The 13,615-nt window shown below is 43.9% G+C and overlaps 1 protein-coding gene across 1 annotated transcript in view; it reads right to left on the reverse strand.

Moving 5' to 3' along the window:
* Window positions 1-1,163: 1,163 nt before the first annotated feature.
* RCOR2 (REST corepressor 2) overlaps window positions 1,164-13,615 on the reverse strand; it is a 39,675-nt gene continuing 27,223 nt past the window's right edge. Inside the window, exons 8-12 of the mRNA XM_030218923.1 lie at window positions 10,246-10,461; window positions 10,046-10,123; window positions 6,774-6,831; window positions 5,951-6,186; window positions 1,164-1,469 (exon numbers count right to left, since the gene is read on the reverse strand). Coding sequence (XP_030074783.1) covers window positions 1,164-1,469; window positions 5,951-6,186; window positions 6,774-6,831; window positions 10,046-10,123; window positions 10,246-10,461 — 894 coding nt within the window. The remainder of the gene's footprint in view (window positions 1,470-5,950; window positions 6,187-6,773; window positions 6,832-10,045; window positions 10,124-10,245; window positions 10,462-13,615) is intronic.

Consider the following 13,615-nt stretch of genomic DNA (forward strand, 5'->3'; position numbering starts at 1 on the left):
AATAAAAATCTCACTCATTTCTTCCAAATATTTTCACTTTTTCAGCCTGTTCCTAGTGAATTAATCTACGTTCTAACTCAGCTAACACTTTAAAAAGAAATCCCTACTGAAGTTACAATGATTTTCATCCTTGAGAGAGAAGGGTATTATTTGGGAACAATAAAGTTATAATATTCAAAATGCATTATTTTTGGAGGGATGAGGAGAAAGAAGTGGTGCCCCAGCTTAGTTCTCAGCGGTGGCAGACCAGAAGTAGGTGATCTAGTACAGAGAGCATAAAGCTGAAATACCTTCAGATCCAAACTCCAGTCCCACTTTTCTCACACCCTGTTCTAACAGTTTGACCTTGTAGTGAGCTGTTACCCGTAAAAAAATTATCTATGCTGATATTTTAGGGCATCTCTGGGAGCTGCTGTCTTTACCTACCCCAAAGTGTGTCATCAGCTGGTTGGGTGGCTCCCAGTGATGTCTTCACCTTTTCCAAAGTCTATATTCAGCAGTCTGTGCTGTACTCATGCTCTGCATATGGATGGCAGTGTTTACGTAGATTTGTGAAGACAAACACACAGCGGCCTATCTAACTCATCCAGAAAGGAGCAGCTAAAAACAGATGAACTATTGCTCAAAAATGCCATACAAATTGAAATATAAAGGGAAGGGGATGGTGTTCCCCACTTGCTTTGTTACAGCTTAGTGTGAAATAGTTCTGTACGTTTCAGGCTACACATCTCAGCTGGTCTCTGCTGAAAAGACACAGATAACAAGAGTGGGGTGCAAAACAGAATGCCCAAAGGGAAGGGAAATTATCACTCATACCGACAGCTTGTCTTGCTTTGCTATATGCATCAAATAGCCCATCCTTGCCCTTACTGCACACTACAGGAACCAGTTGACTGAAAATCCTAAACAAAATGGGTCACATTTTAACCTCGATGTTCCAGCCTGACTGCCAAGGCAATGCAAAACAAAGGCTGGCAAAATGTAGGGCACCAGAATGCCATGACAACATCTAATGCATACTAACAAATCCTAGTTCTCTACTTTAAAAAGTAGAGATGTCCTGAAGAGTTCCAGCAGTGCAGCCTCTTATCTCCTCTCCATGTAGAGCTGCTAAACATATCTACACAGGGAGCTCAGACAATTCCCTTGGGTCCAACTGATCCTCATAGTGACCCCAAGGAAGGGGGATCCATCTGTACCCCCAGAAGAGAGGGAGGAGCTTGAAGTGCATTCTGGCGAGCAGAAGGAGTGGTAGCTGGCCGTATGAGAGGTGGGGGTGGCTGGTTAAGCGATGGTCGGGGCAGTAGAAAGCGACCCTGCTGCAGTGGAGGGGGCTGGCGGAGTAGCGTTGGTGCCGTAGGAAGTGCAGGACGCAGGAGTGGCGGGGGCTGAGAGAGAGATGCAGGGGCTGGCAATGTTGCTGCTGTTGACACAGGAACTGGAGCCTTGGTGACAGCTGTTATTTGCACCTGCAAAGAAAAAGGAACGTCAAGGAACATGTGCTTCACATGCAGAGGGAGAAAGGTACGAGCACGCACACACACACACACACACACACACACAGGCTCTCAGAAACACAAATTCTATTTTCTATTGATAATAACCTCCAGATGCATGACAACTGAAGAGGCTTCAGACCCCTATTTTGCCATGCTTTGCCCCCTGAGACTACAACAAAATAGATTCTGATACTTCAGATCTCATGCAGACCAACTGGGTGCCCTTTCACACCATGATCTGGGACAGCTTTGCTAACATGGGGAGCAGAGAAGCAGCTTCCAGGAGTAAAGTGCATTATGGGGATAACAGCATAGACCAGAATGATTCCGCCCCCTCCCCCAGTCTCAGAAGCCACTTATTATAGACACTGTTGGCTCAAATTAGTCTGAAGTTACAGCGCCACTAGATAATACAACACCATCACAATACTCTGCCAACTAATTCCAACTCACATGGGCTCTGGATCACCAAAGTGGAGGGTCAAGCCAGGTCTTTGCTTTAGGTTTATTGGTTTAAAAAATGATAAAATAATTCTCCCTTCTTAGAGCATTCCACATCTCAGAATTATGTGCATGTGTAACACCAGCATGCACAAATGTTCTGAAAAAAATTGTATCTGACTCTGCATATATAGACAAAACTGATTTTTCCTTATCATCCATGCCAGACCAGTCCAGACCAGTGGGTTATGTCTCCTGCCAGCAGAGCCAGAGAAAAACAGCTTAGAGTTGACTTCACTCCCCCTTATAGGGGGCTACCTTCAGCTCCTCAGTATTTCTCTGGCTCCAGAAGAAGGTGCAGATATGTGGCCTGGTGCAGCAACTATGAATAGGTTGTGTAGGCCACTTCTGGAAAGGTGTACATCCAGATCTCCAGTGGATCAGACTGGGGATGCTGCAGGCAACAGTTTTGAAGCCAATGTACCTTCTTACTTGGTGTCACGAAATGCCTAGCCACCTGCCTGGGGTTACCCACGGCCACTTAGAGGGTCTATCCCCAGCTCAGGTCTGCCTGCACCTGCCGCTTGTGCTCTACACTAGCACCCTCCTCCCACCGACTGGGTCACAACCACCTCTGGGAGAGTCTCCCGCTCTCAAATTACCCCAGTGATTTCTAGGTTACTGGGGACACACTCCCAGTGGTCCCACAGTTCCTAGAAAGCACTCACAGACCCAACACACAAACCACCGGGATTCTTTATTAGTCTAGACAAGCAGAGCGAACAAACACTTGTGTTTATTCTCAGAACTTGGAACAGTGGACAAAAATGTGCAATTGGCAAACAATAAAAGGTAACTGAAATATGGATCAATTATAACACTAACTAAACACCTATACACTGTCTAAGCAGTACCTGGGAAGATCAGGACATATAATTCACTGAGCCTCAGCAAAGAGATATGTCTCCCACTTCTTCCAGGCTAAGACTGAAGTAACAGCCAGCATCTGTTGGGTAATTTTCAAAAACTCCAGGCCTATCAGAGCCCACAACAGTCAAGTTTCAAATAAAAATGGGTTACATCATTACAGGCACTTCCTACTATCCGTGTGCCAAAAAAAAAAAAAAAAACAGAAGTCAATCCTCTGTAAAAGCTTTAAACATAAACATGTACCATCTGCTGGCCAAACAGGAGAAATACACTTCAGACATATTTAAGACAGGAAAATATCCAATACATTTTACAAGCTTAAAACACACTGTTTCTTCACACTTGGGAACAGACTAGACAGCTAGGGTTAGCAGATGCTGGTCCACAAAGCCCAGAGGTGCTAAATCTGGTGGTACCAGGACCCTCCCTGATCCTTGTGGGGTTTGTGGCTGCAGTACCTACTATCCTCCCCTCTTACTCTTGGGAGGGGGTCAGAGGTACGTTCCCTGAGTGCCAGCCGATTAAGTTTTTGGAGAGGGGTTTAAGATAAATGTGAGTAGTAGGTCTTAAGAATCCAGGCTTCCTGCTTTGACAATGAATGTTGTATTGTTAATTCTACTTTGTATATGGGTGGGGTGGGGAACTTTGTTCTCTTTGTTGGAAGGAAATATTTTGATGTTGTATCATACTATGTTATGTTAACATTGGTTGCATATTTTATTATTGAATCAATAGACTTATACATGATGTTTTTGAACAAGGAAGAAAACAATTTTCAGTACAGGCCCTTCCCAGCATGCCTCCTCCTGTAATTTTAAAGGAAACAGTCTCTCTGTGCCCAATACTCTCCTCCTTCTGAGGGTGGAGCTTTGTTATAGTGGAATCTGACTCCCTCTTGATGGTTAAAGTCTATTGGTGAACACCTCTGAGATGTTTGTAAAGTAAGAACAAAAGAATAGCCATACTGGGTCAGACCAATGGTCCATCAAGCCCAGTATGCTGTTTCCAACAGTGGCCAATCCAGGTCACAAGTACCCGGCAGAAACCCAAATAGTAACAACATTCCATGCTACCAATCCCAGGGTAAGCAGTGGCTTCCCCATGTCTATCTGAATAGCAGATTATCGACTTTCCCTCCAGGAACATTTCCAAACCTTTTTTAAACCCTGATACACTAACCACTGTTACCACATCCTCTGGCAACGAGTTTCAGAGCTTAACTATTGATTCAGTGAAAAAATATTTTGTCCTATTTGTTTTAAATAGTATTTCCATGTAAATTCATTGAGTGTCCCCTAGTCTTTGTAATTTTTGAAAGAGTAAAAAATTGATTCCATCCTACTCGTTCTACACCACTCAGGATTTTGTAAACCTCAATCATATCTCCAATCAGCCATCTCTTTTCCAAGCTGAAGAGCCCTAACCTCTTTAGCCTTTCCTCATATGGGAGTAGTTCCATCCCCTTTATCATTTTGGTCGCTGTTCTTTGAATCTTTTCTAATTCCGCTATATCTTTTTTGAGATACAGTGACCAGATCTGAATGCAATACTCAAGGTGAGGTCGCACCATGGAGTGATATAGAGGCATTATAGTATTCTTGGTCTTATATACCATCCCTTTCCTAATAATTCCTACGATCCTGTTTGCTTTTTTGGCTGCTACCACACACTGACTACAATGAGACCTAGATCTTTTTCTTTGGTGCTGACTCCCAAGGTGGACCCTAGCATCCAGTAACTATGATTCAGATTATTCTTCCCAATGTATATCACTTTGCATTTGTCCACATTAAATTTCATCTGTCATTTGGATGCCCAATCTTCTAATTTCCTAAGGTCTTCCTGCAATTTTTCACAGTCTGCATGTGTTTTAACAACTTTGAATAATTTTGTGCCATCTGCAAATTTAGGAGCCCTTTTACAACGCTGCAGTAGAGCTACTAAGACACGGTTGCACGCCAAATCGGTATTACCGCCGGACTACCACAGGAGCCCAGCAGTACCCTGGAACCCTTTTTTTTTTTTTAAATCAGGCATTACATTGGCCACCCTCCAATCTTCAGGTCCTTCTAAATTTTGGGTTACGCCTTTTTTCTATTGCCATGTCCTAATAAGACATATTGGTCTAAGTCCTTGATTCTAAGAGTAGTCAAGGAGAAGATCACCTTGGATCACACCAACAGAGGTCAGCAAGTGCCAGAAGGCCAGCTAGCCCACTTGATTAGCGTGCAGAAGTTCTCATAGGCAGAGTTAGGATCTGCCTCCAGAGATAATGGTAGGGCTATACCCTTGCTTTCACTGCACCCCTTCTCTAAGTGCAATGGGTATGCAGATCTGGAGGTTTGATACCATAGGTGTAGGAATTATGAGAACTATTATGATTTCCTCCTGCCCAATCTGGTACAGCTTGGGTATATTCTAATTGTCTGGACTGGTTTAGCATGAACGATAAGGATGGGGAAGTTTATACTTACCTGTTAATTTCCTTTCCTTGAGTCTGCCCAGACCAGTCCAGAACCCACTCATGGAAGCCACAGCAGTCAAGAGTTCTCAAGTAAACTAACATTTATACCGAGATCCAGCTGTAATTTTGTGAACTTCCTGTATTTTGCTCTACAAATCCAATAAAGACATGTTGGGGGAAAAAAAAAAGTTATCAGTTCAACAAATTCAGAAAACTAACGAAGAGCATATTGTCGTCCACTCTGAGGGTAGTTGTTCCCTCAATGTATGGAAGTCATGTTCCTGGGATAGTGACCATGAAATGATGACTTTGACTTTGTGGATGAACTGTAAACTAAAAACATAAGACTACTGAAGGCAGTTCTCAGCTTTGAAACAGGATACTGAGGAGATAAAGGCAACACCAGTCTTCTTATAAGGGTAGTGAAGTCAGTGCTGGCTGTTTTTCTCTCGCTTCATATGCTGGCAGTGGGACATAACCCACTCACCTGGACTGGTCTGGTAGGACTGAAGGAAATGAAATTTAACAGGTATGTGCAAAATTCTCCTTTATCCTTCTACCTGGATGGTAGAAGGAAAAAAAAAAGAAGTACAACAAAAAAATCATTCCTTCTTACTTCATCCTCTTCCTCACTGCTAGCCAGCGAGGTTCCGGAAGTCCTGCTGTCCCCCGCAGAAGCCACTGCATTCCCAGAATTCCCCTGCAGCTCCTGCTCTGCCTCCCACTCCTGCAGCACTTCCTTCAGGTTGAAGCGACGCCGGTAGCTGACAAGAAAGGTTTTCACCTGTGCCAGGGTCTTGTTCCCCACCACTTCAGCCACCGCCTGGAAGTCCTTGCCATATTTCCGGACAGCTGCAGGAGATTAATATGGAAAACATCAGTTCTAGGACCCTTCTTTCCTCCCTCCTCATACAGGTAACACACTTAAGCATAAATACAGCACAGACCAGCTAAAGAAATGTTCTTTAAAGAGACAGAAGAGGGTTAAAGTATGATAATAAACATTTAATAGTTTGATCCGCTGAGAACAAAGAAACTGCAAGCATCCAGGTAGCAGAAGGAAAGGCGCAAACCATAGTGGAAAAAACTTTATTCTATAATAGTCGAGGGGTTAAAAACATGTGCCCATAGAAAAAATGTTTTACCACAATTTTTTATTTTTTTTAATTTACTGTGGTTTGCTCTTTTTTTTCTGCTACATATGCTGGGACCATATAACTTCCAGTGATGAGACATTTGACAGGACTAGCAGAGATCAGCAGGTTTCAATGCACATCATATAAGGATCACTGCATGCTAAATGCCAGTTGAGGGACAGGGCAAACAAGTACACAATAAATTTCCGCCTCATAATCTTAGGCATGGTACGATCAGACTGGTGTTGTGGCCTCTATATGCTGAGACCATGCTGTATGGTAGGAAGGGGGAGCTGTACTTACCCTGCACTGCTAGAAGCTGCTCTTCTGTTGTCCAGCGTGAGGTCACCTTCATATTTGCCTGCAATAAATGAGCCACGTTTAACAGGTGGAAGGTGGGGGTAGTGTAAGGCAGTCTTGGCCTGCAGCCACAGAGGAAGATAAAAACAGCAGCTGTGCAAACACAACCATGTCTAACGTGCAGCCACTTCTGGAATGGAATTAATGCAATTTTCTCTGTGCCAGCACACTGTACTGAGTGAAATGGAACTCAGCCATAAGGTACAGGTGTTCGGCCCTGCTCTCCTTCAGCTCACCCTTGATGCACCATACTAATCATTGGATATGGGAACATCTTTTGAAAGTAGGCAATGGAAAATAAGCATTCAGTATTTATTGAAGGTCTCTATAACCACTTATTCAGTAGAAAATTGATATAAAATCCTGTATAGGTGGTATTACACTCCTATTCTAGGTATTTATATCCCGCTAATATCAATAAAGAATCTATGCGGGTTACATAAATGCAAAACATATACTGAAAAGTTTGGAAAACTTACAGAAGTTAATCATTCAAATATTTAACAAAAAGGTACATTTTCAATCCCTTGCAGAATTGTAAATTAACTAGAAATCACACAAACTTGTTCAAGTATAGAGTTCCACAATTTACTAGCCTGGTAAGAAAAAGAATCATTATGGATTTTTTTTTATAACAATTTTTCCTCATAAGCTCCTTAAAATATTTAAGCATGGCTCTGGATGGTGTTGGAGGGAGTGTGGAATAATATTTATTTATTACATTTGTATCCCGCGCTTTCCCACACATGGCAGGCTCAATGCGGCTTACATAGTAACAATATAAATAATTACAAAGTCGTAAGAAGAATATAAGATGTGGTAACAGCAGCTAGCATATCTGGGTTTGGACAGGTTCTTGGAGGAAATGTCCATAATCTGTTCTTACAACAGACATAGAGAAAGCCACTATTTACCCTTGAGACTGGTAGCAAGAAATCTCGCTGTCAGATGCTTTTGACTGTGCTAGATCGACCATTGGTCTGACCCAGTATGGCTATTCTTCTGTTCTTATGTAGTATGTTACGGAAAGGATGATTAATGTGTGGCACAATCTCCCAGTGGAGGTGGTGGAGATGAAGACGGAATTCACAGAAGGATGGGACAAGCTCATAGGATCTCTCAGGGACAGGAGGGGTAGTTGATAATATGCAGAGACAGACTTGATAGGCCATATTCTAATGTTCCCCATTATCTTTTCTGCTACCCCATATCCATTCCTTTCCATCTTTCTACGCCTACCTCCCAATGCTCTTTTCCTTCTGAACCCAATTCCTCCTATGTTTAACTTACCTTCCCCGTTAACCCCATTAGTTTTGCATTTACCACAAACTGTATATTCTAGGAGATATGTTTCATATTTGGTGGTCTTGTCCTAAAGTGTAATCTTTTTGAACTCGGGTATTGGCTTTGATTCACCAGATACCTGCAATACACTAGCCAGCCAAGGTGGAGTCTGTTGCATTTCAAACCCTTCAGGGTAAACAGATAACAGCTTTATGAAAGTGTCACCCGCTGTTACAAGATGAAACACAAGTAGCACCTTGACACAGCTATATTGGTGAAACTTTGGCCACAGTCGGTGTGTGTTTGCAGCAACTTAAGTTTGAAAGAATTATCTTTTGTCACTATTTTTATTTAGACCCTTTAAAAGCTGGTTCAATTTAACATAATCTATCTCAGGGGGTTTTTTAATGCCAGTGAAGTAATCTTGCCCTGATATTCCTACCAAATTTTCTTCTGTTACACAAGAGTGGAGGAGGCTTTTTGTACGCCACTGAACAGATTTGATAATTAAAAAATTGCCAGCTTCTTTATTAGAAAGAGTTTTTGTACGTGAAACCAGAATAAAACCCAGAGTGATGGCTCTTCACTTGACACGTGCCGAGGGGCATAATCGAATGGAGCGCCCAAGTTTTCCGCGAAGGGGCGAGGAAACCCGTATTATCGAAACAAGATGGGCGTCCATCTTTCGTTTCAATAATATGGTCGGGGACGCCCAAATCTCAACATTTAGGTCGACTTTAGAGATGGTCATCCCTGGTTTTCGGCGATAATGGAAACCGAGGACGCCCATCTCAGAAATGACCAAATCCAAGCCATTTGGTTGTGGGAGGAGCCAGCATTTGTAGTGCACTGGTCCCCCTGACATGCCAGGACACCAACTGGGCACCCTAGGGGGTACTGCAGTGGACTTCAGAAAAAGCTCCCAGGTGCATAGCTCCCTTACCTTGTGTGCTGAGTCCTCCAAAATCCACTCCCCACAACTGTACACCACTACCATAGCCCTTAGGGATGAAGGTGGGCACCTAGATGTGGGTACAGTGGGTTTCTGGTGGGTTCTGGAGGGCTCGCTGTTTCCTCCACAAGTGTAACAGGTAGTGGGGGATGGGCCTGGGTCCGCCTGCCTGAAGTGCACTGCAGTACCCACTAAAAATGCTCCAGGGACCTGAATAATGCTGTCATGGAGCTGGGGTATGATATTTGAGACTTGCATAGAGGCTGGAAAAAATATTTTAATTTTTTTTTTTTTTTGGGTGTGAGGGGGTTAGTGACCACTGGGGGAGTAAGGGGAGGTCATCGCCGATTCCCTCCGGTGGTCATCTGGTCATTTAGGGCACATTTTTGTGGCTTGGTCGTTAAAAAAAAAAAAAAAAAGTAAAGTCACCCAAGTGTTCGTCAGGGACGCCCTTCTTTTTTCCATTATAGGCCGAGGATGCCCATGTGTTAAGCATGCCCCAGTCCCGCCTTCGCTATGCTTCCGACATGCCCCCGTGATGGAAAGCAGTTGAGGACGCCCAAAATTGGCTTTTGATTATGCCGATTTGGGCGACCCTGTGAGAAGGACACCCATCTTCCAATTTGTGTTGAAAGATGGGCGCCCTTCTCTTTCGAAAATAAGCCTGATAATCTCATTTTGTGACTATATATATATTTTTGGTGCTTCATGCTGTTTATGAGGGAGGGGGAATTGTTTAATGGGATAGTGATAGTGGTAGGTGTTTTTTGTTGTATTGTTGTACTTCGGACTCTGTAGTTTTGGAATGGATAAATGTAAGGTTGATGATTGCCAATAAAAGCTATTTAAAAAAGGGAGGTATAGGCATTCCCTCCCCCCACATTTCCACCTCTTTACTAAGCTCCAGAGAATGTGGTACTCCTCACTTCACTCCCCAAACAAAGACCATGCAGTCCATGCTTCCAGATATGGGTCCTACCTCCAGGGGCCGCAGCTTGTCAATGCCTCCTTCTAGGATGTGTTTCAAGCTGCTTGTAATCTGTTTAATGCTTTGCACCTGATGAACAAAGGAAGAGATGCCATGAGTGCAAGATGGAGAATGCAAACATTTACTTAGGTGGAGAGTGAGGGAGGACATGCAGGCTTCCATTTCCATTATCCCAATGCTGGTGACTTTACCTGACGTTTCAGAGACACCAGCTGGACATCCAGGTGTCTGAGACTCATCAGGGACATGTCTGGACTAGCAGTGACTGTACTGATGTCACTTGGACTTAGGTACATCCCCTTGGGAGGCCGACGGCGGGAGCGCAGTGGGTGATGGCGGTACTGTGAGATCTGGGGATCTTTTCTGATTGGGCCTGGTTTGCATGTGATGTGCTTCTGATATGTGGGCTGCTGGGAGATGGGGGAGATAAAATGAAGAAATGGTGAAACAAGACAGCAACATCCATGTCTTGTATCTTCCATCAGAAATACATCTGTTATAGCATAAGTCATCTACTATCCACATCCCTCTAGAACCCATTTGCCAAAATTACAACAGAAGGATTACTACTACTATTATTTTAAACCTTTTAACCCAGTTAAAAAAAATAAAATAATAAAATTTATCACATAAAATCAAATCAAAATAATCACATTTAAAATATAAAACAACTAGGGGTGGGCAATTAACACGTTATTAACACTATTAACGCATTCAAAATTTAACACAGAAAATATTTGTTAATGCTGACTGGGATTTTTAATGCTGCCCCCCCCTCCCCCCCGCGTTTACCTCATCTCCAGTCTCAGCAGCGGTACCGGCTCTGTCTCTGCATTTCAAGCCTCTTTCTGGGGCTCCAATAGCATCTCTTATTACTTCCAGACCTCAGGGGCTCCAATAGGAGACTGAGGCGAGTCATGTAGAGAGAGCAGCACATAGGGAGGAGGCAGTGGCAGCGTTGGGGACTTGACCTCATGGTCAGCAGCGCCAGAGAGGAGGTGGAAGTTAACATCGGGGACTTGAGTGCATGGTCAGCAGCGCAGGAGAAGAGGCAGCAGTGTTAGCAGCAGCAACACTGAAGGAACAGGCAGCAAGTTTTGAGTTGTGCAGTGTGAGCACCAGCACTGGAGGAGAGGAGGCAACAAGGTCACCACATGGTCATAACACCAGAAGAGAGCAAGTGGTCGAAGGAAGCATGTAGACGCCATTTTAGTCGCCTTTTCACATCCTTCCAAGGTAAGGCTATAATCAGTTTGAAAATCCATGTCCCAAATTATTCTTGCGCTTAAGTTCACCTCCTTGTACTTTGCCTGCTTGCTTGGGATGGGGGGTGGGGGGGGAGAGGCCAGGAAGCAAAGCAAAGCGAAAAGTCAACCTGGCATCGTGGGGAGGATGAAGCTGTGCTGGGAGGGAGACTGCTAGAGCTGTTTTGGGAGGGAGGGAGAGTGCTAGAGCTCTGCTTGGAGACAGGGAGAGGAAAAGAGTGCTGGAGAGGGCTGGGACTGTGATGGGAGGGAGGATGGGGGCTGATGCTGTAACTGGGAGACAGAGAAGAAGATTATGGATGGAGCTGTGCTGGGGGAGGGGGGGAAGAGATGTGCCAGAACCTTCAGGGAAGAAAGACTTTTTGGTTACAGTACATCAGAGTTTCCCAAGTGGGTCCTAGAGTATCCCCTTGCCAGTCAGGTTTTAAGGATGTCTACAATGACTATGTATCAGATTGTTTTGCAAACACTGGCTCCATTGTATGCTAATCTCTTTCAGGCATATTCATTGTGGATAGCCTAAAAACCTGACTGGCAAGGGGATACTCTAGGACCGACTTGGAAAACACTGAAGTACACTACTTGTGCCTGAACTGTAACCAAAAAAGTCTTTCCCTGAAGATCCTGGCAATTTTCTCCCAACCCCCCCGCACAGCTACAACCATACCTTTCTCCCTCCATTTCCCTCCCTCTCTCTCAGTACAACCCCAGTCCCCTTCCTCCATTCCATCAAATATTTAACTTCCAAGACCACAGGATGGTGGTGGTGAGGGTTATAAAAATGTCATATTGATTTTTACTTCAGTTTCAGTATAATATTTTGTTGGAATTACACTTTATGGCCCAAAATGCATGCCGATTAATCACAATTAAAATTTGTAATCCTTGTCTGCCCCTAAAAACAACTGATTTAACCATTGTTCAATAATTCAGAGCAGTGTTTTCATAAGTAGGTTTTAAGCTCTTTCCTAAACTCTGAAACACTGATGTAACCTTCCAAACACTTGTTCATGCTCTGTTTATGTCCCAATTTGGCTATGGAAACATTGTTTCAGCAGGGCTGCAAGTATCCGTGTAAAAAAGTTGCATGCTTTGCAGAATACTGTGATTAGACTGTTGAGGATGGCACACAGGTTCGATCATGTAACCCCCACTTTATTTACATTATCATTAATAACCAGTCCATTATAGAGTGCTACTTAAAATACTGGTCATAGGGCATGTTATGAGAAGACTCCTACCATTGATGGTTTAATATTATGTGTCTGGAAGATTGTTCAGATCTACATATTAACATTGTAGATGACAGCAAATAAAAACCTGCACAGTCCATCCAGTCTGCCCAAAAAGATAAACTCATAGCATGTGTTGCAATATTCTTGATCTGTCTTTGCCATTTTCAGGGTCCAGACTAGAGAGTTGCACGGGGACAGAAATCCAACCCGTTCCCACTGGAATCCAATCCGTCCCCATTTGTCCCCGTAGAGAATCTAACCCATCCCCGCCTGTCCCTGTGGGGAATCTAACCCAACCCCGCCTGTCCCCACTGGGAATCTTACCCATCCCCGCCCGTCCCCGCCAGAATTTAACCTGTCCTCACCCACAAGAATTTAATGGTACATTAAAAAAAATTCCTGTCAGCTCTCTCAGTCTCTGGGTTTGAGATGCAGCACTGCAGGCAAGGAAGGAACGGAAGTTGGAACACTCTGGTGCGCACATATAAGACTTCTCTGATTCACTGGCACTGTGTGCTAAGAGATCACTACATGCACGCGCCAGTAGGTCAGGTGACATCTGATGCTCATGCCTATGTCAGAGCTGAGGTCTGCGCATCAGCCCAGAAGCAGAGAGGATTAATAGTAATAGCAAATGACAGCAGATAAAAACCGGATCGGTTCATCCAGTCTGCCCAATAGTCATAATCATTATCAATTCATGATTAAATCAACAATGAATGTGACATTATATACTTGATTATGGTCTTTCTGTGGCGTTTCTGGGACATAGACCATAGAAGTCCACCTGGCCCTATATCCTTATGTTCCAGCCACTGGAGTTGCCTTCAAAGCCCACTCCAGCCTATTCATCTTCTCATTTGTGGGACACAGACCGTAAAAGTCTGTCCAGAACTGTCCTCATGTTCCAGCCACTAAAGTTGCTGTCTAAACCCTTTCCAGCCCATCCAAAACCAGATTGCCATATACGAGACACAGACCATACAGGTCTCCCGGTATCGGCCCTAGTTCATCACAGCCAGAGAGTCACCATGTAAGTGTCACGCGACACAACCACACAC

The sequence above is a fragment of the Microcaecilia unicolor genome, chromosome 11 (assembly GCF_901765095.1).
Source record: "Microcaecilia unicolor chromosome 11, aMicUni1.1, whole genome shotgun sequence".
NCBI classification, from domain to species: domain Eukaryota; kingdom Metazoa; phylum Chordata; class Amphibia; order Gymnophiona; family Siphonopidae; genus Microcaecilia; species Microcaecilia unicolor.